The sequence below is a fragment of the Ciconia boyciana genome, chromosome 10 (assembly GCF_034638445.1).
Source record: "Ciconia boyciana chromosome 10, ASM3463844v1, whole genome shotgun sequence".
NCBI lineage: Eukaryota > Metazoa > Chordata > Aves > Ciconiiformes > Ciconiidae > Ciconia > Ciconia boyciana.
This window is the reverse complement of record NC_132943.1, coordinates 27,799,777-27,826,763: the sequence shown is the minus strand read 5'-3', so window position 1 is coordinate 27,826,763 and position 26,987 is coordinate 27,799,777. Positions and strand designations below refer to the sequence as shown.

The window sequence follows — 26,987 nt, the reverse complement described above, 5'->3', positions numbered from 1 at the left end:
GCAGGAACCGGTGTGCAGCAAAGGGTGGTAGTTTCCTTCCCCCCCCCCGAGAGGCAAGGAGAGAGCAGAGCACAAACCAGACCTGGTTCGGTTCCTGCTTTCCTTACAAGGCTGTGCAAGCCTGGCCCGTGGCTCAGGCTCCCCTGCAGTCTTGCTTTCTAGCCCCATATGACTTCCCTTCCCTTTCTGGCTATGGACTTTGAACAATCACTAGTCAACATTGATCAGTAAGCGAGACCATCTCCACACAGGGCACCCCACACATTGCTAAGACATCACAGAACATGAAGCAGCTCACCAAGAACATGTTAGTACAGAAATAACAAGGCTGATATATATTTGCCTTTCCATTGTATTTATTTATATTTAATATGTTTATATTCACCCATCCCTTCTCATTTGATACGACGAAATATTTGCTCTGAATGTTCCCACCACCTCAGCTGAAAAGCAGAGAGGTGTGACCGTGTTTGCCCGTTTGGTTTGGCCCTCTCTGTTCCTCAGGAGCGTCACAGCTCAAAGGCTGGGACAGACGGTTCCCACGTGAGCAATCCTTCTGCCGGCAGATCATGGAGCCCAGTTCAGGCACCTTCCCAGCCAGCTGCATATGTTCCGCACTCAAATTCCAAAGACAACGGAACAAGAAGAGCCCATCCAAAATGGAGAGGAAGAGGGGATGTGCAGTAACTTTAGCTGGTCTTTTCACAAAAATGTCATTTCAATTCACTTTTTCCCAAATACAGAGCCCAGTGATTGATGATAAGAAGATGGAACTGAAAATTAAAATTGTAAAACGGGATCAGTGCTGTGCTTTGGTAGTGTCCGGCATTCACCCCAGCACAGCCAGGAAGGAAACAGTTTGAAAACACCAGATGCTCTTTGCAACTGGTATTCTGGATATATTTCCAGCAGAGATTTCTCCCCTCCCCATGAAAACAGACACACATTCTCATTTAACAACTAATTGATTTATTTAACAATACAAATTTCTTTCTACTGCATGGTTTAGCAGAGAGAACTTGAGAAACAAAATTAGCTTCTTTTCTTTTTTTAAAGTTTAAATGTTTACACAAAAACAACCTTTACTTCAGTAAATATAAAATTTACACACAAAAAACCTACATTAAAAAGAACAGAATCATGACAAACCAACAAAAAAAAAAAAAAAAGGATGGGAATTCAGTGTAAAGGATCCAATTGCAAGGAAGGCAAGATGGGGCAACACTAACAAGGCATCCCACTTGTACACCTAGGTATCTGAAGTTGTAGGTACAATACAAAACCAAAATACATTAAAATTAGGATTAAAACCTGTATTTTTATACCATAATATTTTATGATATAAATATCTGTAAATTCTGTAGGCAACACAGTTAACGTGTGAAATACATAGTTTGCTCTTCACTGGAAAGTCTCTGGAGTGGTGTACGAGCACCGTGTCACCCACGAGTGCACTAACGGTCAGCAGTGAGCAGACTTTAGACGTCCAGCCTGGATGTGATAGCCCCTCGTTTCTTTGCCAATCTGTGCTATTTCTCACACGTCCAATGACATAATGAGAAACTCTGGTCACCTTCAGCAGTGATATCCAGCACTTCATCTCCTGGCATTAGCCTGTTACCTGAAATAGGCATATTCACCTGCCAGATCCCCTGTTTCTCATTCCCTTTTGCACTTTATAACCTGAACTCTAAAGCTATCTTGTAGCTACCAAGAGAGACTGGCTTCTAGGTTGAGATATTTGGGATACACAGTTCTTCAAGCCACCTTCAGGAATCTGTAGAAATATTTAAAGTAGGGTGGACAATTCATGGTCAAAGGTCATGTGATACAAAAAACAGGGACCTATATAGTGATGGCTAACTTTAGATCTAAATCTTTAACATTTTTTTCTATTGCTTTAATATTTAAACTTAACATTCAGTTTTCATATATTAAATGAGCAGAGCATCTTATTGATGGAAGTGCTACATTATCTCCAAAAACACCAGGTAGTAAGGGAGACTGTAAAGTTTAAAATTAAGTGTAATTTTAAAAATCATTTAAAGGGATCAAGTCTCTTTTTTATAATCAGTATTGTGACTGGCAACCTATAAAAGCTTAAATTATAAAACTATTAGTGACTCTACTTTTTAAACTGTATGTACTATAAAGCTGTATATCTTTGTTACTTACAGATGTTACAAAATTTCCAAGCCAGAAAGTGAAAGGGGGGAAACGCAGTCTAAAAGTTTTACAGATTTCATTTTCTCTAACAAAGGTTCATTTCCCCCACAACTGTTTTTATGTCATAAAAAGCTGATTAAATTTATTCTACTACTTTCTTTTCTGGACAGATGATAGAGTGTTCAATCATGCTTTGGAAGACCATTTTCAATGGGTAACTGTAGTTCTCTAGATCAGCAAGTCTGACTTGCTTTACTCAGAAACAAAAACACCAGACTATCTCTAACTTGGCCCTCGTCCTGCAAAAAAAATTTGTAGCAAGACTCAGGCAGTCTGTTATGAGAGCAGGGCTGGCCCTGAGGCAACCAGCTACATTAACTTCTGGAGTAAGCACACGCGATGCTCTCATTCCAACTTGAGAAAGAGCTGAACAGTATTAAATTTAAGGAAATTCTAGAAATGACAGTTGTTCTGTAAAAAACAAAACAGGGAAAACTTAAACAATCCACAGGTGTGCATTAAACATTTAATAGCAAGCCTTTGCTTATGTATATTAATTTAAAGATTATCCACAGGGATCTGTGATACATTGGCCCTGCCTTGTTACTATAATTAAATTTATTCAAATATTAATTTAAAATAGGAAAACAAAGAAACTACTCCTTGGGGAACATGTTTATTGTGTTTGAGATGATACACTGGGTGCTCTCTGAGCTACAAAGGGAAAAAGGAAATCCTTTCATTACAAACTGACAAAGGTAAAAGTTAAAACAGTTTTCACAACAGCATGTACCACATATTGGAAATAGATCTGGGTTTAATACAAATGACATAATTCCTAGTAATCTACAGCTACCTTTAATAACTTCATACAGATAATGAATTAGGCTAAAATGCACTATAATATTTGGTTGACTTCAGGAACAGTATCCTTAGTACATCACAAAATACATTTTGATATCCCAAAGAAGCAAGACTTGCAAGTAGGCATTTTAAACATAACTAATCTACAGCTACAAATTTCTACTCTTGATAGCATTTACCTTTTTTGGGGGCAGTATCCCAGTCTTCAAAAGGATAAAAGCAGAGTAGAATCAGTATAACATATACACAGAAGTCCGTATTGTAAAGGCTATAAAGATTTGTTGCACACTGCAAAGTTGCCTTCTGCACCTTCACACTGCACAAGTAGTTTGTCATTTATGTTGCATATCTCTTGGTCCACTGTCTGGCTATCCTGTCATGTTCTGCTCTGTTGGTCAGGTACTGAGTGGCTATGCTTCCAACCAGAGGGTCAGCTGCAAAAGGCAGGAGAAGATGAAAACCATTAGGAACCATTCCACGATAAAAAACCCCCACAACACATGAAGTAAAATACAGCATCTGTTCCAAAATATAGTCTTTGTTAGGCCAGAAAATGCTGTGAGATATAGTGGGACTCTTATCGTACAAGACATTTCCAAGAGAAAACACACACGGCACAATGAACAGAAAAAGAAAACAGAAAAATCTGTTGTGGTTATCTGCATATTAATGAATCTTGCCCCAGCCAGGTGCCCTGCTCTCACCCCTTTGGAAGGGCTGATGGGTGCAGGGGACATTCAGTGAGAGCAGCCTGGCGCACTCCTGTCACAGTGCTGGGACAAGACTAGTGTACGTTAGGGTATCAGGACTATGGACACACACTGAGGGGATCCAGTTTGCTTCAGGAGTCATCAAACTTTTGTATTGAAGAGGCTAATCCATTTCTCGCTGATCATTACCAGTCTTCTGTAAATTAACTGTCATCTTAGAGTCACAGAATGGTTTGGGTTGGAAGGGACCTTAAAGATCATCTGGTTCCAATCCCCCTGCCATGGTCAGGGACACCTTCCACTAGACCAGGTTGCTCAAAGCCCCATCCAATCTGGCCTTGAACACTTCCAGGGATGGGGCATCCACAGCTTCTCTGGGCAACCTGTTCCAGTGCCTCCCCACCCTCATAGTGAAGAATTTCTTCCTTACGTCTAATCTAAATCTACCCTCTTTCAGTTTAAAGCCATTACCCCTTGTCCTATCCCTACATGCCCTTGCAAAAAGTCCCTCTCCAGCTTTTTTGTAGGCCCCCTTTAAGTACTGGAAGGCTGCTGTAAGGTCTCCCTGGAGCCTTCTCTTCTCCAGGCTGAACAACCCCAACTCTCTCAGCCTGTCTTCATAGGAGAGGTGCTCCAGCCCTCTGACCATCTTCATGGCCCTCCTCTGGACTTGCTCCAACAGGTCCATGTCTTTCCTATGTTGGGGGCCCCAGAGCTGAACACAGTACTCCAGGTGGGATCTCATGAGAGCGGAGTAGAGGGGGAGAATCACCTCCCTCGACCTGCTGGCCACGCTTCCTTTGATGCAGCCCAGGACATAGTTGGCTTTCTGGGCTGCAAGCGCACATTGCTGGGTCATGTTGAGCTTCTCATCAACCAACACCCCCAAGTCCTTTCTCCTCAGGGCTGCTCTCAATCCATTCTCCACCCAGCCTGTATTTGTGCTTGGGATTGCCCCAACCCATGTGCAGGACCTTGCACTTGGCCTTGTTGAACTTCATGAGGTTTGCACAGGCCCACCTCTCAATCCTGTCAAGGTCCCCCTGGATGGCATCCCTTCCCTCCAGCGTGTTGACTGCACCACATAGCTTGGTGTCAAACTTGCTGAGGGTGCACTCAATCCCACTGTCCATGTTGCCAACAAAGATGTTAAACAGTGCAGTCCCAATACCGACCCCTGAGAAACGCCACTCGTCACTAGTCTCCACTTGGACGTTGAGCCATTGACTGCAACTCTTTGAGTCCAGCCAATTCCTTATCCACCGAGTGGTCCATCCATCAAATCCATGTCTCTCCAATTTAGAGACAAGGATGTCACGTGGGACAGTGTCAAATGCTTTGCACAAGTCCAGGTAGATGACATCAGTTACTCTTCCCTTATCCACCAATGCTGTAACCCCGTCGTAGAAGGCCATCAAATTTGTCAGACACGATTTGCCGTTAGTGAAGCCGTGTTGGCTGTCACCAATCACTTCCTTATTTTCCATGTGCCTCAGCATAGTTTCCAGGAGTATCTGCTCCATCATCTTACCAAGCACAGAGGTGAGATTGACTGGCCTGTAGTTCCCTGGGTCTTCCTTTTTTCCCTTTTTAAAAATGGGGGTTATGCTTCCCCTTTTCCAGTCAGTGGGAACTTCACCGGACTGCCATGACTTCTCAAATATGATGGATAGTGGCTTAGCAACTTCATCTGCCAGTTCCCTCAGGACCTGTAGATGCATCTCATATCAGGTCCCATGGACCTGTGCACCTTCAGGTTCCTTAGATGGTCTCGAACCTGATCTTCTCTACAGTGGGTGGTTCTTCATTCTCCCAGTCCCTGCCTTTGCCTTCTGCGACTTGAGCACTTGCTGGTTAAGACTGAGGCAAAAAAGTAATTGAGCACCTCAGCCTTCTCCATATCCTGGGTAACCAGGTCTCCTGTTTCCTTCTGGAGAGGGCCCACATTTTCCCTAGTCTTCGTTTTATCACCAACTTACCTATAGAAGCTTTTCTTGTTGCCCTTGATGTCCTTGGCCAGATTTAATTCTACCAGGGCTTTACCTTTCTTAACCTGATCCCTGGCTGCTCGGACAATTTCTCTGTATTCCTCCCAGACTACCTGTCCTTGCTTCCACCCTCTGTAGGCTTCCTTTTTGTGTTTGAGTTTGTCCAGGAGCTCCTTGTTCACCCATGGAGGCCTCCTGGCATTTTTGCCTGACTTTGTCTTTGTTGGGATGCATTGCTCCTTAGCTTGGAGGAGGTGATCCTTGAATATTAACTGTATCTTAGCACTACTGCTCAGTTCCTACCCTGACTACAGGCAATTAGCATTCATTGTCTAATGACACTGGCCACACAGTTGTTGCTGAGAAACTGTACTGCTTCCAGTGGAGTTCCTCCCCTCCCAAAAGGAACAAGGAACTCTCTTTGAAAAAGGGAAAAACCTCTCTGAACATCGTCCCCCTCACATTTGCAAGATTAAACGTTTCAGTTGCTGTCTTAAGACAAGAGACTTCCTGTGGCCTCTTCCCACCTTCAGGATTTATGAGTTTATAACTCAAGAGAACTTTGTTGCTTTCCTGGATTGACCACTCACTTGCTGTAGCTCCTGCAATACAGACCTTCAATTACATTAGCTTATTTTCTTCACCATACCTTGGGGAAAAAAGGGCCTAATGCTATTTACTTTCTGTTGTGCCACAGGAGTGAAAAGTGCCATTAAATGTGGGACTGCATCCAAGCAGGAGTGTTTCATCCCCAATTTAAAAAATACTAATTTGTATTTAATCTGCATACAATCAAATATGCAAATTACATTCCATGGCAAATAAGTCAAACAAATTACTAAGAGTGGACACTCAGTAAACTATCAGCTCCTTACCTGGGTTGCAGTCTGTCAGAAGAGAACAAATAGACAGCAGAACCTTTGAAATAGTCAAAGCGGGGCTCCAGTTGTCTTTCAGGATATCCAGACAGATGACTCCCTGACTGTTGATGTTGCAGTGATAAATTCTGGTACGGAAAGTAACCTAGAATCACAGCATAAGAGACAGGAAGAGAGTCATTCAGTGGTGCCCAGGGGTGCTGCCCCTTGTCTCTGAGCAGCAGCAGCGCCTGGGGTACTCCCAGTTCTGCAGAGCTGCTGTGGAGGCAGCTCCTCACTGCTGGTTTTCTAAAACACAATTAATTAACAGAAGAGTGCGTATTTACTATAGTCATGGCTACCTTTAAGAAACTGACCATGGAGATCTTTGGTGCACAAACTGCTTTCACACAGGCCCTCTGTCTGGTACCTACAAGAACTAGGACCTACTTTGCAGTACTGTATGCCATTTAATGAACACATTGCCTGTCAAGAACGATCTAATCACAATAACTTTACTGTGGTTTCTGAAGGTGAAGAAGTAGACAGAATTTGGCTGCATGTGCAGTATTAGCTGATCTTTTCCTTTCTTTCAAAAGCCTAAATATAGACCATGAAAATTAATATTTAAAATTGGAATAACGTATCGTTCAAATTGGCAATTAAATCTTTGCCTTACCCTTCATTAGGCAGGACATAATATACATCCAAAACAATGCTGTGACACTAACTAACACCATCCTTGTTTTTAAATTATTTCAGACTAATAATGGTAGAGCATGTAAGCATTATTCTGCACAAATAAGAAGTTAGAAATATTTAAGTGCTTTAATTACATAAAGCACAAGAAGATGAGGAAAATTTTCTTCTTCATACCGATGCAGGGGGGGAAAATCCATGATATTTTCTGAAACTACTGAAAATTCAAAAATTATCATGCTCTTAAAAAAACATCCACAAGATTTTCATGAGGCAGTTGTCTAAAACTCTGCATTACTTCATTACAACAATCTTAACTCAGAGAATATTAAATTTTGTGGGTTTCAGAGAAGTGTGAAATACGTAGAGGGTATATTATTATTTACGCTGTAATCCTTCTGGGAATGAAAAAAGGTATCTGATTTACAATAACAATGCTGTACCCACAAGAGCCATAAGTTGTAGAAACGTTGTGTGGTAGAATGTATTTAGTCTTTACGAACGTCAGCAGCGTCCTTTCTGGTGACTTAGTCAAGAGCTGTAATTTGGCATTAAGGGAGGGGAGAAAGGAACAACCTTTAACTTCTTTGATATCCATCAGTAAATTATGATTTCTTAAGTGTTCATTCTATTTCTGAGCAAGGAAATGAAATTTTAGTTTAAGTTAAGATTAGTTTCATTTAATAAAAAGAGCTTTTGCTTAAAAATATTATCAAACAAGGTTGCTGATCTTGCTAGTTGTAAATAGACTGACATTTTACGATAATAGAAATCATCACAGTGATTTACCCAATTTGAAGTCACAATATAACACTCTACTTGTCTATCTAAACTTATTTTAGCTTTCTGTTATTTTCCTAAAAATTATGTGAAAATATATAATACAGAATCTGGTTCATAACAGAAAAAAGTTTATTTTATATATGTCTTAGTAGCTGGAATGAGAAGATGGAAGCATAAGAACGTCTTGAGTTGTCTTCTATTAAAATTAAAATTCCTTGAATCTTAACTCTTGATCAGAATTATCTTCTCATTTATCGCTTGGTAAAGCTTGGAAATCAGTATTGACTGTGGTAATCAGGAAATAAATTACACACAGGATTTTTCTGAAATTGCAAGCCAAGATTTTGGACCTTGTAGTTTTCAAGAGACCATAAAAAAATGTGATATTCAGAAAGTGATGAGCACTCCCTCGCTACAAGTTACATTCTTCTCACATGTGAAAAAATGATAATAAACACAATAAAAACCTTACCCTTACCTTTGGTGGCTTGAATGGATAGTCAGATGAAAATGTGATATCCAGGAAAAAAACGCCTCCTTCATATACAGAACCTGGAGGTCCAAGTATAGTAGATCTCCATTCATAAATGTTATCCCCTTTAGGACCGGCACTGCGTAAAAAAAGAGGGGAGAGAAAGAGAGAGTCAGGTGTACCTTTGAGAGAGGCATTTTATGGATTTCCTTCTGCATTCATTTTGTTTAATACAAACCACTTGCCTATATTTAACATCTGCCTAATTTCCAACTGATTTCAGTAGGCTCAGTGTTTTTAAACAGGCACGAAAGCTGGGCACTCCGCTGCCCCTTTGGAGATACAGCAATGAAACAGATTAACCGTGAACTAGTAGACTGTCACTGTCTGAAACATAGCCCCAGACCTGCTTTCTCGAGTATGTGGTTGCTCTGAGCTTCTACATCATGCCCTTCCAATGACATCTTATCCATACACAAAAGAAGTTGTATATCTTGACCAAGTTCATCTTCTCCAGGCATTAAACAGATCATACCTTCATAAAAAATGTGACTTACACGTATATTGATACACATTTATTGCCACTTGTTTCACAGGCTAGAGTGAAATATTACACCCTTGGGCAGGAAAACTGGGGATAGGAGAGACAGAATCAAGTAACCTGGAACTGAGCTTCTTACAGCACTGTTAATCCAAATAACTGTTTTCTTCAGGATATATTTGTGTCATGTCTCCAGGCAATCAGCATTGAGACTACTAGCCAAAAATAGTTTATTTTAAGAAGTACAATACTGAATGCATTTCTCACTAGGGGAAGGTTTATTGCATAATTAATTATTAAAGTAAAGCTTTGAAAGAAGGGATAATGAACAAGCATTTTCTTGACTTCTGAGACATCATACTTAATGCTATTATCACACAGTAACCATCTAATCTCCTCACAAGAAAAAATCAAAGCACAAACTTATTTCTGTAAGCAAGTCTCAGGGTAAAAACTAACCTCACCTTCCACAAAAGCTCCTGAATCTGAACCGCTGAGATCCAAACTGACCACTATGGAAAACACCACCGCTGAGCTCATGCAGGCAGGGTGGATTCATCCCATCTACGCAGACAAGTCAATAACGCGGCACTGTAAAAGATCCTTTCAATTCTCCCCACCTCGGCAGCCTCCCAGGCACCACCTACATCTCGCAGACACACGGTGAAGCGTCTCCATCCTTCTCCCCCTGTGGTCCCAAGGAACAGGCACTGAGGACTGTCATATGTGATTGCACATGAAGCAAGCGACAGGGCATTGCACCAAGGTGTAGCCTGGGAATTTGTGGTTTCTGTCATTGCTCGACACTCAGAGGAGCCTCCCTGCAAGCCCTCCAAGTGTTAAGGCTCTTCCTGTGTCATGTCACCTCATGTATTTGTCATACATATGCCTGCAGTCTATAACATGGCATGTTGGACATTCATCCTCACTACGTAGCCAAACATATGGAGACACTCATCAGAGACAAGGAATATGAGCAGCTGCACTATGCATCTGCAATTCCTGCACCAAAAATGTAGCTATTTTTACATTAAGATCATATTCGAGAAACAACCAAAAGCTGATTTTGATTATGAATTTCCTTTCAATTCATAATTTCCCAACATGTTTTTTATCTTGCAGATGTTTCATGTACCAAATGTTTAAACTGTTGCAGGCCTTTCACAGGACAAAATAATAATGGATTTTGGCTGACATCCTATTTAATTAAAAACAAAAAATGAGTTGATGGAGCTGTAGCTATTTTCCTGTTGCCAAAATGAAAGTAGGTAGCAACAGCGTGCTGGCCTCCAGAGTACAGCTAAGAAAGAAAAACTCAGACTGCTGTCAAAATAAAGTTTGGGTCTAAAATCACTGATCTTACCTTTCTATTTGCAATGCATGCACAAAAGTGGAAGAAAAACAGTAGATAAATTTTAGGGAAAAAAAGGGAAATCCAGAGACAAGGAGGTCCATTTTCGATGACGTAATGAACCGTTCGTACCCTCAGTCACTCCAGAAGATAATTCCATTCATACTCTCTAAAAAGCAATTAGTGTAAGAACTGAAAATATTGGGGCAATAATGACAATATTTAAAACCCACACAGGCCACTGAAATGTTTTAATTAATTCTTGACATTCATCAAGCTTACAGATAATTAGTATTGTGCTTGGAAACCAAATTTCTATGGAGCAATTCAATTTCAGCATTAGATGTCCTAATGACTGTTTTATAGTTTAATGCAGAGGTTAGTGCTCTTGCCTCGTGTGTCAGGTGCCTTTCTTTCATACACCTCTAACAGCTGGATGCAATTCAATCAGACTAATGAAATAGCTGAATTAAATTAGTGACATATTTCAGCCCAATGAATCAGTCACAATTAAGAGCAGCACCAGTCCAGTGCCAAACTATCTGGTAATCACTCACCAAGTCAGAGCAAGGGCATCTATCAGCCAGTAGCCAGAAGCTAAGTGCAATAACTCTCGGCCTATTACTATCTGCTATCCTCTTCCATGCTACCGCTAGCAATATATAAAAGGATCAGGCTACAATGTGAGAAGGGGAACTCCTAACCTTGTAAGAGGAAGAAAACGCTGTGTTCGAAACCCCTCCTACTGCTGAGAAAAGATTGCTGCAATGTCAAAAGTAACACAAAGCTGTAACAAGAACTGCACTCAGATAAAGGAGAAAATTGTTACATTGAACAATTTCATTACATCTGATTGAGGTTTGTGAAATTTCTATTTAACAGCTGACGTGGTGTCTCACTTCCAGTGGTGTAAAAGATACCCCTGCTTCATTAGCAACCTGAAAATCCACACAATTACTACATTATTGGTGTGAGGAGACGCAAGATTAAAGAGCAGAGACAAGACACCACACTTGGCTTCTACCACCACTGGGGATCATCCTCAGCCACCCATACCCTCCTTTGTCTTTTGTATACATACCAAGGTAATCTTTTTGGAATAAGCAAACCCACACTCTCTAAGGCTCAGCAGAACATCCCAGACCTATTCACGGCAGTCAGCCTCTGCAGTGATTGCCACAAGGCCAGAACAGTGGGGTTACACCGACTTGGACGACTGCAGAGAAGAGCAGAAAGTGCAGTCCTGCCTCAGGCAACACCTCGGTCGCGTACCGAGCTGCAAGCGAGTGCCGGAGCCTGGCTGGAGTCACTGCCTTCCACTCGCCATCACTGCAGAGCATTGCCCCAGTGCTGCAGAAAGCCACGAGGAGGGAACTGCCACTCCCTGGTGCAAATCTAACCTCTCCCTTCCCACAGAGGACAGCAAAAACCCCGGGCTGGAAACTGGGAATAAAGCAGCTTTACTCTGTCTGCAATTTTCTATTTCATTGATACACCCAGAAGAAATACTCTCCTCCTTCTGTTGGGCACTAGAGAGGCTGACACAGGAGGTGCTTCTAGAGGCTGTACTCGAGTTCTTTATTCCCAGAAATTCTCCTGCTATTCAAGAGACTCACTCTCCTATCGCAAGCATAGGCTTCAAGCATCTCACCTTAAACCTTGAGAGCTGTGGTGAGTGACAGCCTAGGAACCTCTCTCGCTGTCTGCCACACTGGACAGAATACCCTAGGCAGAATTTCCATGGTTTTCTTCCCTTTCCTTTTTTCATCACTGAAAGACCTGACTCCTTCCGACTTCCACCATGGAATCCATATGGACACAAAATCCTCCTCTATTCTGTCCTTTAAAACACAAAATCTTGATGGAGCAACGGATCTGATGACAACTTCAGTGTTTTGGCTACACAGCGTACATGTGCAGTTCATTGCTACCAGCCTGCTGCCCTCCTAAATTAGCTTACAGAACATCAGAAAGTCAGTAAAGGCACCACAAGTATATTCTCAATAAAAGAACCACTTGATTAATTTTTTAAAATATGGGCTAAAAAATCTCAGACAAAATAACAAAGCAAATTAATTGAAATGCCAAAATATTCTTTGCAAAATTAAGGTGTTTTTACTTCATACATAAAAGCTGGACTGATATTTTTTTTTTAATAAATTAGATAAATTGACAGAATAAAGTTAACTGGCTACATCTGCTTCCTAAGTAAATATTCATTATGCCACTTCACTGAGGGATATATACCTGATCCAGATAAAACAAAGGATTTATAACCACGCTCTATTGAAGCTTGTCTGCTGAACAGATTTAATTTACAAGTGTGACTTCAGGTGGTGAATTTGAGAAGATGTGAGGTTAAACTCTAGGGGCCCATGGGATCACACCAGGTCCTTTAAACCTAACTCTGCTGAACCCTGGCTCTCAAGTTTCACAAAGATGAAGAAGAGCTTTTCCAACACAGTGTTATGAGCCTTCACACGGATGCAGCAGCATTCACACCAGCAAGAAGTCTGTTAGAGTCCTGACGCAGTGGTTACAGAAATCAGAATTCAGCATTTGTTACAATTCACTAAATCAAAATGCATTAAAGCTGCCCATATGGAACTAGCTGCAGGATGAGAAACTAGGACAAGAAATTTCCAATCTACATGATGCTAGTAGCATGCTGCTTTCTGCACTTGCTAAATGCGCTTCTCCTGTTAACAGCGCTCCTCTGAAACACGGGGCTCTAAATTTGGTGACAGAATGCAACTTCATAGTACTGAGACTGTGATAATTAAGAAGAAAAAGGGTGAAGGAAAATGTAATTTACCTAGATTTGATGTTAAGTCTGTGTTATGCTTTATTATAAGAAACAATTTGGGTCGGTAATAGGACACAACTGAAGGGGAAAAAAAATAATGTTTTTGAGGAAGCTTCCCAACAGTGAAGTCTGTCAGACTCTAAAACAGTCTTACGAGAAATGTCATTGGTACCATAAAACTAAAGGTACTGGTCTATATCCCAAGATGCCCATCAGGGGTGCCTACATAGCACAGATTTAAGTGGTGGAGTATTTTCCTACATTCTCCTTTCAAAGGCCCCACCCTGAGGTCTGAGAGCCAGGCAGGTATCACAAAGGCAGCAAACCAAATGGGGTACCTGGAGTGACAGTGAGGTAAGGAAAGAGCCCCCTCCATCCTCCCCAAACTTTTATCTCAAGATGAGATTGAGCAACAGTAAAACTCCTGAGGCTCTTCACAGACTGCTCAACCACAGCGACTCTGTCACAATGGTATCGTTATAATTTTTACAGCCATGTAAGTGAAGACAGTGCTTTAAGAAAGGAGTAAGATACCTTTTTTGATTTTTCTTAATTCAGCTGAAGGTACTAAGGAAAGGAAGAATGAATGCCCTTACGTATGTTCCACAGCCTCATGCTTGAAAAAGCCATTTCATAAAGCTACATAGTGAGTTCTGCAAAATCCACAACGCAGCTTCAGAAATTGAGTTTTACAAATCCTGCTGTAAGAAAGGCACTCGGCGTGTTACGAGCACGAAAGGCTTTGTTTTGGACAGCAATGTCTCAGCTAAAGCTGTTGGATGATGTTCTAGTTCAGCACTGTGCCACTAGAGGCTAACGGGGCTGTAACAGAATCTACCAGCATATACAGTTCAGGCAAATACACAGAACCCCATCTGTGGTGAGTCTGCCTGCCTCACCATCTAAGCTTCTGAGCTTGATGAACTCATCTCCAGTGGCAGGAGAAAGCCCCAGGCTCAGGTAACTTCAAGTTACCGCAGAGGTGGGGACTCATATCTACCACATAGGGTATCTAGTGTGGATGCTGATGTTTGCACCTCACTTCCCAGATAATCAGGGTAGAGAGATCAGTGACTCTCTGCAGCACAAGGAGCATCTAAATACTCCCTAATACCAAGGTTCTCCATCTCCCTCTGGTGACACTTACTTTTCACTGACTGCATGGGGAGCTTGGCTCCTAACTCAAGCCTCTAAGCTCAGTACTCTAGAAAATCCTCCTCGCCCTCCGTGCAGTGAGAAAGGGTTGTCTAGCTCTGTATTCACATGCTACCTTGTAGCACACTAGCTTTTTATCTAGATGTAGATACACACTGCCATGCTCCTGGTAATCAAGGAAAAAAAAAAAAAATCTCACAAAGAACCAAAGGATCTCTGTCTGGTGCAAGCTGTCTGAGAGTTAGTTCAGTGTTACTCTGTGAAGCCTGGAGAGAGCACAAATCACTTACCAGTAGCTGTATTTTAATGTTAAACATGGGAATGGAAAGATGCCCAGATTATTTTCCTGCTTTGGTATTTTCAACATTTTGAAGAAAATTTACCCATTACCTCTTTTTCTCAATCCTCTTTTCCCAATGGTGGAGGTGCTCTTGTATTTTTGGTTACAGAGCACAAGAAAGGAAACAAACATTAATTAAAAGACATACGTTTGTGGCTTTGAGTCCTGTGACCTTTAAAAACTAACAAGCATGGACAGCAATTTCCATTTTCTTTATTTTTCAATGCCTTGTTTACAGGGCTTTCTGGAGTACTTATTCTCAGCATTCATATTATCAGCACCAGTGCCTAAGCACCTCTACTTACAGAATTTGGATAGTACATCCTCTATACACAGAAAGCATAGTGGTTTCACTGGCAAGAGCCTCAAGTATAGCCTTATTTTTTGCATTACAGCATTCTTCTAGGGTTGGACACATGTGGGTTGTCTACAGGAATATATCAAATCCGTGTTGAAAAAGCTTTCTGATAAGCTACTCACTATTATTAAGGTTTCCAGGTTATGTGCAATTTATTACAAAGAAAAAGTTTCAGTCTATTATGTTCTTTATATAGCTACAACTGTTCTTATTTTACCTACCACTGAACTATCTGCTACATCTGTTTGCTGAAAAAGGTTATTTACTGCTTCTAGCAGATCCACAGAGGCTCTGTGTAATTGAGGATACATGGAGTCTAGTTCACTGTACAAACCTTTGCTTCTGTCATGTCCTTGAAGTCCATCATGCCCTTAAAACTGAAATCTAGAAATTACTGCTGGAAAAAAGCGCCTATTTTTAACTCATGGATCCCCTGCTAATTCAGCTAGTTGTAAAGCACTGCAGGACTTGTGCCTGAGGCCATGGTTCGATGCAACAGTAAATCCAACTTGAGAGCTCCTCCTACCAGATCAAAAGCAGCATGGCTACTCAAAGCAAAGTGCTGATCCAACGTAAACTAACTTGGCCAAAGCGTATACGTTCCAAAAACGTCAGTGGATTAGCTTCGTAACACCAGGCTTTATGCTTAATCAGGTATCATTTGTCCTCCTGCAGCCAGCATAAAGAGGGCATAAACTTTAGATTGCACGGTCCGGCTTAGAAATGTAATCATGTGGCCGTATTTGGTTCACGTCAAATTGTACCATCAGGGGAGTCTAACAGAGTGCAGATCTGCTATTAATCACCCTAGAGAGAAAGATGCCAGATTGTAGCGTTTTAGACAATTAAAACCTCCAGCGCTAAACTTGCCATTAGTAGAAGAATATACACTGTTGTTACTAAAGGAAGCTGAGTAACAAATCATTTGATAATTCCATCAAGCTGTAATATGTTGATAACGCAAGTAATGTATTTTGGAAAGCTGATAGTTTTTCCACTGCCAAAAGCCCCATTAAATTAGTTCACTGCTACAATAGCTCAACTTTTCTTTCCTCTTTGTATTCCCGCTAGTTCCTAGGACCTTTCTTGCTGCTGTTAGAAGTCTGCCCAGGTTCTCTCCATCTTCCAGAACAAACGTAGCCAATTACGGAGGCAGAATTCCTGTAATTTTTCTTTTGAAAAATAACTAACCCCAGAACATAGTTCGCTAAATTGCACCAGAAATACTGAATTTAAACCAGGTAGCAAAACATATCAGATTGTTTCTGTCTATGCTCTTGACAGAGGAGTTGTAAATATATACTACCCAGGCAATACATAAAAAAATTACCAAACATGAGTTGTTTTTGAAAACAGAGAAATCACAGGACTCGCAGGCATGAAGAAAGCTCGTGCTGAACATGTGGTTTATTTTAAATATTGTGAAATCTGCATAGAATTCCTTCTCACATGCCCACACTAGAGAAATTATCCATACTCCCTATTAAAACACAGAGCAGGACAGTCAGTAAAGGGAAACATTTCCTGCTACTTCACCATGTGTTCATAATAACAAAGCCATAATTTAGCATAAAATAAAAGACCAAGCTCCCTGTCATCGGTGTTGGAACACTAGTAGTACTAGTGGCAAAATGTGTGCTATTTTCTTGCTGTTGGTATAAAGCCCAATTTGTATTAAGGCCAAATCACTTTGTCAAAGAAATTTTTCTACCAGGCATACAGTTCACATTTTCCTTCCACCCAAAATTACTGATGAACCTGTATTTAGCAAACATGGCAAAGTTTGCTTTTCTTCCATGAGAGAGGATCCTGCTCAACTCCCTAACACAAACAAAACTCATTTGGGATATACGTATATTTTATTTTTCAATATGTTATAGCCTCCATAGTGATGCCAGCAATCCATACTGAAAGAATCACACGGTACCTGAGAAATTGTGCAGCCTTAGTTTAAGGCGTCTGCCCACAAATACACAAAATGGAGGCACTCAGACACAGGATCATTTGCCTAATGTCATCCAGGAAACATGTGCTGTGGAGTTATGACTGCAATGTAAATCTCCCAAATCCCAGGCCATCACCTTACCCACTGGACTGAGATTACACTATTAGTAGCTCATTCAACAGTTCTGTGGCATCCACGCCTTTTTAGACATCAGTTACCTCCATCATTCACTGCCAAATCTTCATGTCAAAAAGCCAAGTGACACTCAGAAATCCAGTTTAGGATTTCCTAGCAATATTTTCAATGACACTTTTAATGTCAACGAAGAAAATCTATTATTCCCAACATCCTTTATGCACACACTCCAAATGGAGGAAGAAAGAACAGTTAAAACAATTGATTTCACTAAAGGATCTGATTAATCTAAAAATACAACTGGCTTTAAAACTATAGTAAACTTACAAAGATTCATGCCTAGGAACAATAACTGGGCAATTTTCAACAAACTAAGCCTGCAAGTCAACCAGAGCTGTTCAAATGAAGTCCCCAGCTATCAATCTACCCAAAATACCTAAACATTAGGCAATTTCAAATACTGACCGATGTATTAAAAAGTCTTCCACTGCTCTGTGGATTATGTTTTGGTTTTTAAGGAACATATCTTCAGCCAAACATTGAAAGGAACTCCACCTATGAACAGTGCTTTTCAAGACAGAAAGCACATTAGTGAATTAGAGAATCAACACAGTCTGATAATTCAAGCCTAAAAGCAGACTCCACAATTAAACCTGTGAATGGTGTTAATGTTGTGGAAAAACTTTATTCTAATATTATAAAAGGAGACAGTGCAATTTAGTGAACATGATTTATTCAGGGACTTCATCAAGGACCAAGAAAGAGAATTGCTGGGAAGTCACCTTCACTGAAATGCGGGTGTATCCACCTGTCAAGAAGATGAACACCCAACGTGCCTGGTGCTACCACAGTGGAACTTCCTCCTCCTCCTCCTCCGGGACGTCCAGGACTGGGCTTCTCCACCACTTCACAGCAAGCTAGCTAGAAGGTGCCTTCCCTGCCCCCTCTAAAAAATCAGCTTTCAACTTCAGCAACAAAGTTACTGCTTGTCCACACAAAGATGGAAAAAAGAGAAAACCAGTCAGTTGGATAGCCTGCTTCCATTAAAACACATTAACACTCTGAATAAGAAGCACCTACTTAGGGATTTAATGATCTTTAATACATGCATATTAGTTTCATACTTTTAGTGTTTCATACCAAATTCCTGCATGTTGCCCTGTAGCAAGCACTGAATATCTTCCCTCGAAGTCTGGATTGTCATCATCTAAGTCCGTTCTCAGTTCAGTCTTCCCAACCTTCCAGCATAGACTTTCTTCCAAATGTAATTTTATTACTTTTAAATACTTCCTCCCTCTTGCCTCCATCCACTTCCACATCACACTGTTCAGCCTAACAAAACAGAAAATGCCATGCCACAGCTCCCTGTGTCGGATGCCTAACTTGAAGCCATAAAAGTCTGATGGAAACCTCTGCAACTAGTAAAAGGCTGTATTTCTCAAAAATAAAACTGACCTTTCCCAGTTCATACACAAAGACCTTCCACACCTCCAGCACAATAAGGATGACTTCCCAAGTCTGGCTCCTTTCCGAACATGGCTGGCGTCACTACGTGGCTTTTGTCACTAGCTACTTCATCTGAACTGAAAGCAGTTAGCTGTTTTGAAGGGGCATGAATCTGGTTAGCCAAAAAACAAGAACCCTGTTCAACACAACGGCCCCATGTTCAGAAGGCCTGTCTTTAGTCCTGTTCCCACACTGGTTAAAAAAATTTCCTACGTTGAGGATTGATTAAATGAGATATTCACTTTTTCGCAAGATTCATGGTCTGAAATGATCATCAGACCTCTGGCTCCAGGCTTTAAACCCTGCTTAAAGCAAAACAATGACAAGCTTCACATTCAGTGCAGGGCAAACAACTTTATCATTGTTAACAATTTTTATACATTTAATCTATTATTTGATATTAGATTTTTTTACCATTGTACTTTTAACAAAACAATTCTGCAAATAAGCTTTTGCCAATCTGACTATATAAATCAAACCTCCAGGGTATAACACATTCCAGTAGACCTGAGTGCAAGGTGACTGGTGCTGTCCCACAACCAATTAACCCCAGCAAAACCAGCCCCGTGCCTCCTCTTACTCCTTCCCCTCCCTTGACACCTGTAGTGGTGCTTGTGAAACCACATACTGAATTGCTCTGTGGTGCTGAGCGGGTTGAGAAGTAACCAAGGACTGCTGTCAGGCTGCCTGAGCTCCTGGAAGCAGAAGCTGGCTGCAGACTGGCACGGATGCCAGCATCAACGCAAGAACGGGAGCGGGAAGCTGCAGCGGTGAGTAGGGCAGAAGTGGGGAACTGCAGCAGCTCAACCTGAATTGGCTTAAAACATCCTGGAATTATACTCTGCGAAGGCAATTCTGGATCTGCAGTGTCCTATTTATCAAGGTAGAGGCTCAGGATCCTCCCTCTGTCTCTTCACCATTCCACTCTGTCCTTTCAGTACATAAGCTGTAGAGTGACCCAACACTATGAGCAGTAACTGTCCTATACCGAGCATCAGGCAGACTTGATTCAGGTGCTAAAACATTAGCCCAACAATGTACATTTCACTAGCTGAATACCTATATCTGGAGAGTTTCAAAACAAAAGCAGTTCAGGATAGGAATTTGTTTTGTATAATGCAGAATTGGAGACAGCTGAAGCAACACTTGGTAGAGAGTAGATATAAATGTAGCTTGCGTATTAAAAGCATTAAAAACCCCTGTGAATACCAGCTTTAGTTCCAAAAGCATAGCAATTCAAAGGAATGGAGAAAGCATCATGTATACAAATACACAGAAATCAATGTCTGATATGAGTTCATTTTACTCCACATAAGTGTACTACACTAAAGAAAAATGTGAAAATAATAATCATTCCAGGGGAAAAAAGTCAATAAACATCTAAGTGAAACAAGTCTCACTCAGTAATATCTGTTTATTGAAAAGCCAGCTCCAGCCCAACTATTGCTCCCTCTAACAATGTTAATTTAATGAGTAACTCTTCCAAACAAACGTTCTCTGTGGAGACAGCTGTAGCGTACGGAGCACAAGCTGTTTGGGTTAGCCTTGGGAGCAGGCTTTGTACCCCTCCTCTAAGAAAGCTGCCACCGCTAAAGGATGAGCTAAGAAATTTGTGACCCACACAGAGCTTTGCTGTAGAGCTTGGACCACTGGTACCAGTGGACTAAGATACGCTGCAACTTCATTCCACCTTTTTACACATCTGTCTGTTCAGAACCATGATTAAAAAGAAATGTAGTTTTCCCCCACTGCCCAGATTCAAGGCAGCTGTTAGGAAAGTGGCAGTTTACTGCCTGCAGTAGGATACAGCAACTCAGACCTTGGGCGAAGCAAAAGCACGTGGGCAGCACCGACCTCCTCCTGGGCACTAAATCCTTCTTCCCAATAGATCAGGTTGCAGTACCAGTTGCACTGCATTCAGGAATTAGATACTGCTGCAACACGGACACAGAATGGCTGTAATCTCAAGAAGGAAAGGCTCAGACTGTGTATGGTTTTTATTTGAGGCTATAAGCATGATTTATCAGTGGAAAGAATATGTTTAATGAGTACCGTTGCAAAATTCATCGGTTTATATACAAATTAAGTATAATCTCTTCCAACATGTCCTAATATTATACATTGATACATAACTCTACTTCCTTCATATTCTCAGTCAGTTATAATTTAGTGAACACCATTAACCTTGCTAAAAGTTAATGTACTTGCTAAAAGTGACTGTATAGGTAAAGACTTGCTAAAAGTGACTGTATAGGTAAAGGACAAAATGGGGTACAGAAGCAAAGTCTCCCAAGTCTCTGACAAGTAACCAAAGCACCAGGTCTCAGTGATTCCCGTTCAATGCTTGAAGGTTCATAGGCCTGGACTTCAGAAACCACACAAACACACCTCGTCCTACAACCAGGGTGTGGATAGGCGCTCCCAAGAGACAACTTACAAAATGAATCCAAATGGAAAGTCTTCTTTCTTGTTTAAACCTTCCTTAATGAAATTTTAAAAACAGTGCTGGAAAATAACAGCAACAGAAGTAATAGTAATCATAATAATAACAACAATAATGATAATAATAATAATGAAAGGATCAAACTCCGTGGCCTGGCTCTGGGTCCCTTGCACCCGAGCATGCTGCTGTACCTCCCTGGAGAAGGTTACTCACCAGGTGCCCAGCTCTAACAGCAGTCCCAAGCATCACCGGCATTTTGGGCCGGGCAGAGGGAGGTAACTTCAGCCGGTCGCACTCCAGCAATTCCCAGCTGCCGCGCAGTCCCGGGGGAGCGCAGCAAGCTGGTGTGGGGTAGACTGGCAGATTGGCTCAGGCAGGGAAAGTCATAAACAGCTCTTTGATAGCTTGTCCCCCTCCCCCGCTGCACCAAGCAAATGCCAGCAGAGGAGACGGTCCTGCAAAGGGAGAGATGCCGGGCGTTTTTTCTGTAGGAGGTAGTTTTCCAAAGAGGTACCCAGAGACTCTTCAATAGCCCACTGATAATTTGTGAACACAAAGATCTAGCTTTTCAGGGTTACGCTTCACCTCCCTCCTGCTCCCCCTCCAGTGCAAGCAGCAGCAGCTTTCACAGGGCAGGACTCCATAGGAGCTGGAAGCTAATTACCAGATGTCTTGTAAATCTTTCCAATCTGCACAACTTCATCCAGTTTGCAATGCTTAACATCAGCTCTTTTGGAACCTTTTCATCCTTATTTTTGTGTAACAAATTTTCAACAAGCCAGGAGTTCTTTGTTCTCTCCTAATAAAACAACCTAAAATGTTAACAGTTCAGCATGAAACTAATGAACTAAATGCACTTTTCTGGAGATCTGAGCAGAAGTACAGGCATTTCCAGATTTATGTGACAATTTATTAATTCTGGAAAAAGTGCTTTGGGCTGTTGCTTTAAAATAACTTTAGAACTACAAAAATGAATACAAACAATGGTTGTAAATTATTTATGTGTTCTGCCAAACATATGGCCACTCAAATGCTGCACTTATTGAGGACAACTTAAATGAAAATCTTAAAGGAGCCTGAAAAGAGAACTGGACCAAGTCAGACGTTTGCTTGGATGCAACTGTTCTGTCCACAAAATTTTAACTTCAAATAACTGCTAGTGGCAATGCAGAGATATTCTGCAGAGCATTGAGCATTCAAGTCTACAATTTACATGAATGGAAATGATCTTCAATTGCCTCCTCTTGGGAGATATAGTGAAACAGATGAAGAGTGAAAAGTTAGTTGGTTGAGTATTTCTGCTCCTGCAGTACTGCTGTCAGTTCTCCCTAACCTATTTCAGTGGGATCCAAACCAAGTAACCGTATGGATTTAGTATGAAACAGGAATATAGAACCCCACTCACATGAATCCTACAGCTGGCAGAGTTGGGACGGGTCTGAACCACCGCAGAAGAAGGCTGGTAAGATCTCCATAGGTGCAGCTGATTGCAAAGTGAATGCCTGACCGTGCTCTGACTCTGCTATGGAAGGAAAGATGACTGAACTATCTAGGAAACATGTCCTATGCCCAGGGCCAAGAGGAGGGGGTGACGTATAGCTTTTTGCTAGTTGTATAGCGGGAATCTCCTGTATAACATCAAAGTTGCTTTATTTAAACCTCTTTGGCCAAAAGAAAAAAAGGAAGAACTTTCACCTCCGGCAAAACACCCAGGCTGCTGGATGCCACCTCCTCTGGAAAGACTCTGTCATGACTAAAACTGGAAGAAGTCCCTTTCCTTTTATTTTGTGTAAATTCTACCCTGTGGATGCTGCAGATTACGTGGTGTAAAAATACATAACCTTTTTTAACACTCAGTATTAAATGTATTTAGATGCATGCATTCTGGATAATAAGCCTAAAATACACTGTACTTTTTGGTAGCTGAAGATCATCTGCTACAAGTTGGATCTTTCCCCTCTCCAAAATACTAACTTAAGTACCTAAAATACTGTTCTCAGCAGATTATTTTCACAAAAGCATTCAGGAACATCAAGTTTATAGGAACTGCCACTATAGAAGGAGCAGCTATGCCCCAAACCAAGTGATACTTAAATCACAATTTTCATTTGAGCTGCTGTTGCAAGCAAACACTAGTATTAACTACAAAACCTCTGTTGCTAAAAAGAAAAGTAGCAAACATAGACTTAGTGACTGTGTTCACATGTGGACAACTATCCAGGAGGATTATGGTTACATGAAGCTCCCATTTTGGCAGGCACAGAATGACACGATCCCTCCATCACCAGTACAGCCACAGCTCCCAAGCAGCAAAACTCAGTGAGAGAGGCCTGGACCCTTCTACCACGTTACATCCCTCGTGCCTTCGGAAGAAAGGAAGCAAGAGGTCTCATTCATTCAAAAGAATTCAGGACAACAGGGTAGAAGAGTTGCCCCCATTTACAGAAGTGCAACTGCAGTACCTGAAAGACAGCGCCGCTCCTGAACTACATGACCGTGATGAACTTGAGGCCCATGTGGGTATGCCATACGGGAGCCAAAAGTGTAATGCTAAGGCAGCAACAGTGTTTTTTTTCAATCAGGCTAAAAGCAATAAGCTGTTTAAAACATATTCTAGGAAGGGAAATACTGCAAAATCTGGTACTATTCTCCTGCTGAGAGTTGATGCTGAAGTGATGACACCAGTAATTTCTATCTGACTTTTACCATATGCTTTTCTTGCGTTCAATGGGAACAGTCACTCTTGTCAGCTCTAAGGAGCCCACCCTAAGTTTTTGTGTATTAAACACAAAAAAAAGATTTACACTGTTTTCCTCCAGGGCACTTGGCTCCCCATGCTATCCTGAATGCCTTAAACACTTACGAATGCTTTTTTTCTTTAAATGTTAACAAATTTCAGTCATTATTACAGCAATTTTACAAGTGTGGCTTTGTGAAAAGATAAATCTCCTAACATGCTCTGAAACAGTCAATCTACAACACTTCCACGCGCGCCTCAAACACTTCAGAGCAGGCACCTCCCTTTAAAGATCTGCCCTGGAGAGATCTCCAGCACCCGGCAGGACCTCATTAACCACTGACTCATCTGAGCCATGGAAGAAGCAGCAGTCCACCTTTAACACAAGGCACTAAACCACTGAAGGTATAAAGACAGCGATTAGCAATATGAAGTGGAGCATATCATGATGATATATTCTTGACGATGCTTCTTAGCTTTCTTCTTTCCATTTTTAAAGCTTTATATATACTCTGCAGATTGGCATTTCTGTGCTTCTCAGATCAACTAAGTGGCTATGCCAAGCCTTCCTACAAACAAGAATTACATTAGTCACTTAAACATGAACTGCCTACACAGTCATAAACTAATCCACTCAGCTCAATTATATTGCAGTTACAGATCCTGACCAGACCTGCAGTCCGATGGGGGGAGAACTTTGTGGAGCACAGAAAAGGGTGAACTCACTGGGCTCTGGGGAGCGGGTGCCATTGGGACGCACCTCAGAAACCCGAGCATCCTCCCCAGACAGCAGGTATGGAGCAGAGAGGAGCCATCTCTCAAATACCTGGGTCTTGAAAATCTCTAATGCTCTGAAGGTCAAGCTCCACCTTGAATCCATCTAAAAGCCAGGAGGCAATTTTGTTGGCACTCCCAACAAATTGCTGCCTAACAAACAGGCACAGGCTGGATTTCAGCTTCTGAAATCTCTAGGCACAGCTCCAAGCAGTGTAACAGAGAGTCAAGGCACAAGGTGAGGCAGGTATGGATAAGGGCCGCATTTAAAACAACATGGTACACTCAATATGCCAAGCACAAATAAACTAAACATAGCTGTCTATTTGGCATCAGAAAGCATCCAACAGAAAAATAAATGTTGAAAAATAAATTTCAAACAGACTTTCCCCCAACCTTTATCTACTTGCCGTTTGATTAATTTTGACAAGTTAGGTCCACAAAACTAATGTACTACTTCTGCAGACTGTACATTTCCAGCCTTCTCATAGTTCAAATTTTCAAGCTCCTCTACACCTTCCCACTCCATTCACGTCCTTCTCAACCTCCCTGCAGAAATGCAAGGAAAGTATATGTCTTCTGCTAAAATCTCAGCCAGCAGAGACCGACCACGGTTCTCCCAGAATGTGCCTACATTTGCTCTACCTCTCTCCCTCCATCTGGCTCAGCCGAACGCCTCCCATCCACTCTCAAAGAGATCTTCTTCCTCTTCCCTTGAATATGTCCCTAGTACTCCTTCAAACTGTTACTCTTCTTACAATGAAGACAATCTTCATCTCATGGAGACAAAATTCCTTTTGCTTGACAATCTAACAGACTCAAGGAAGAAATATTGATTATAAATGGCATAGTTATCTGCTTCATATCTACTGAAAATATTCATCAGATAAACAGACAACAAAACCTAAGTATCCTTCACCATTGCTGATTCCAACACAGATTGAATTATTCACCTTAGACTCATATTCAAACTGGAGAAGTTTTGTTTATAAAACTTTTCTTCTGAGCATGCCTGAGATAACCACATAACAACCAGAAACTAGTGAAAAATAGAGTATTTTTTCTTCCTGGATTTCTAGTCAAATGAATGCAATGATCCTCTTTGTGCATGGTAAAATACTTCTTAATTGGTTTATGCCTGTTGCATAGTAATATAGAAATAATCTATCATGTTTTTACTATAAACTAAGTCTAAAGAGGATTATACACTGCCTCTAGCTGTTTGCATGTTAATCTCAAACAACCATATTGATGCAAGTCTGCTGTAGTTACCTGAAATACTTCAATTTGTTAACAGTGCTTATATTTCTACTGTCAACATTTATTTCTCCTTTAAAATCTTTCTTTTTAATCTAGAAATATTTCAATAGTGAAGAACAGAAATAGAAAAGGAAAATGACATGGAAATATTAGAGGAGATTAACTAAATATTCATAAACCAGGAAATGCTAAATGTGAAGTTACACATGGCGACCTTAATTCTAAACTCTCTCACAAGTTCCTGAAGTTTCCTTTAACTACCTGACTATACACTCTATCTTAAATAATTTTTCACAACTTTAGAGACACCACCTTTTAGTAAGACAAATATTTTGTAAGAGAAATATCTATAACCTATAGAGCGAATTGGCTATAGCCAGCTTCCTGCCAGTCAAAAATACCAAAATACCAGAGAACACCTATGGCTCATACGCTGAGCCAAGTTCACCGCTAACATATCCCCTGAAACAACTACGAGGACGACAGTTCCACTGCTAAAGTGAATTACATGGTATACGATTATTAACCTTGACAGGGAAAGAAAAAGTCTTGGAGAATAGTGTTTTTTTTCTAGAGAAGACATCAAACTAATGCCAGTGTTGTAACATAAGAATGATGCAAATATACAAGAAAGAAAATACTAGAGGATGTATTAAGTGTGTATGAAAACATAGGCAAATAGCACCATCAATTTGAAAAACAAACAGTAATTTAAATGGACCGTACAGTGTAGGACAGTTGTACATACAATTTTAGAGATACTGCAAGAAGTCTGCTTAACATAAAAATTGCATACATATAAACATTCAGATTTGCAATTGTTTTACACTTGGGCATTTGTAAAGTTATCCAAGCAGCAGCAGCAGCTGGATGCCTTCTGAGCCTAGCATTTTGAATCCTCATTTTTTTGTAAGAAAGCCAAAAAATGGTAAGGCATAAAAAACCCTCTGACTTCTTCACAGTAAATTCTCAGCCAAACACTCTGTGAGTTTGCTTGCTTGCTTGCTCTCGGTCCCCTGACCATTACATTTTACACACTTGTCATGCACAAGACTTTCCCTGCCTCCTCCCTTCTTTCAGCTACATGATGCTGCTGT

General features: G+C 41.0%; 1 protein-coding gene across 1 annotated transcript in view; it reads right to left on the bottom strand.

The window, feature by feature from the left end:
- Positions 1-2,826: 2,826 nt before the first annotated feature.
- The window catches only part of UBE2E3 (ubiquitin conjugating enzyme E2 E3), a 59,826-nt gene continuing 35,665 nt past the window's right edge, over positions 2,827-26,987 (bottom strand). The window contains exons 4-6 of the mRNA XM_072874776.1: positions 8,546-8,678; positions 6,604-6,751; positions 2,827-3,464 (exon numbers count right to left, since the gene is read on the bottom strand). Of these exons, the coding sequence (XP_072730877.1) occupies positions 3,367-3,464; positions 6,604-6,751; positions 8,546-8,678 (379 nt within the window). The 3' untranslated portion in view covers positions 2,827-3,366. The remainder of the gene's footprint in view (positions 3,465-6,603; positions 6,752-8,545; positions 8,679-26,987) is intronic.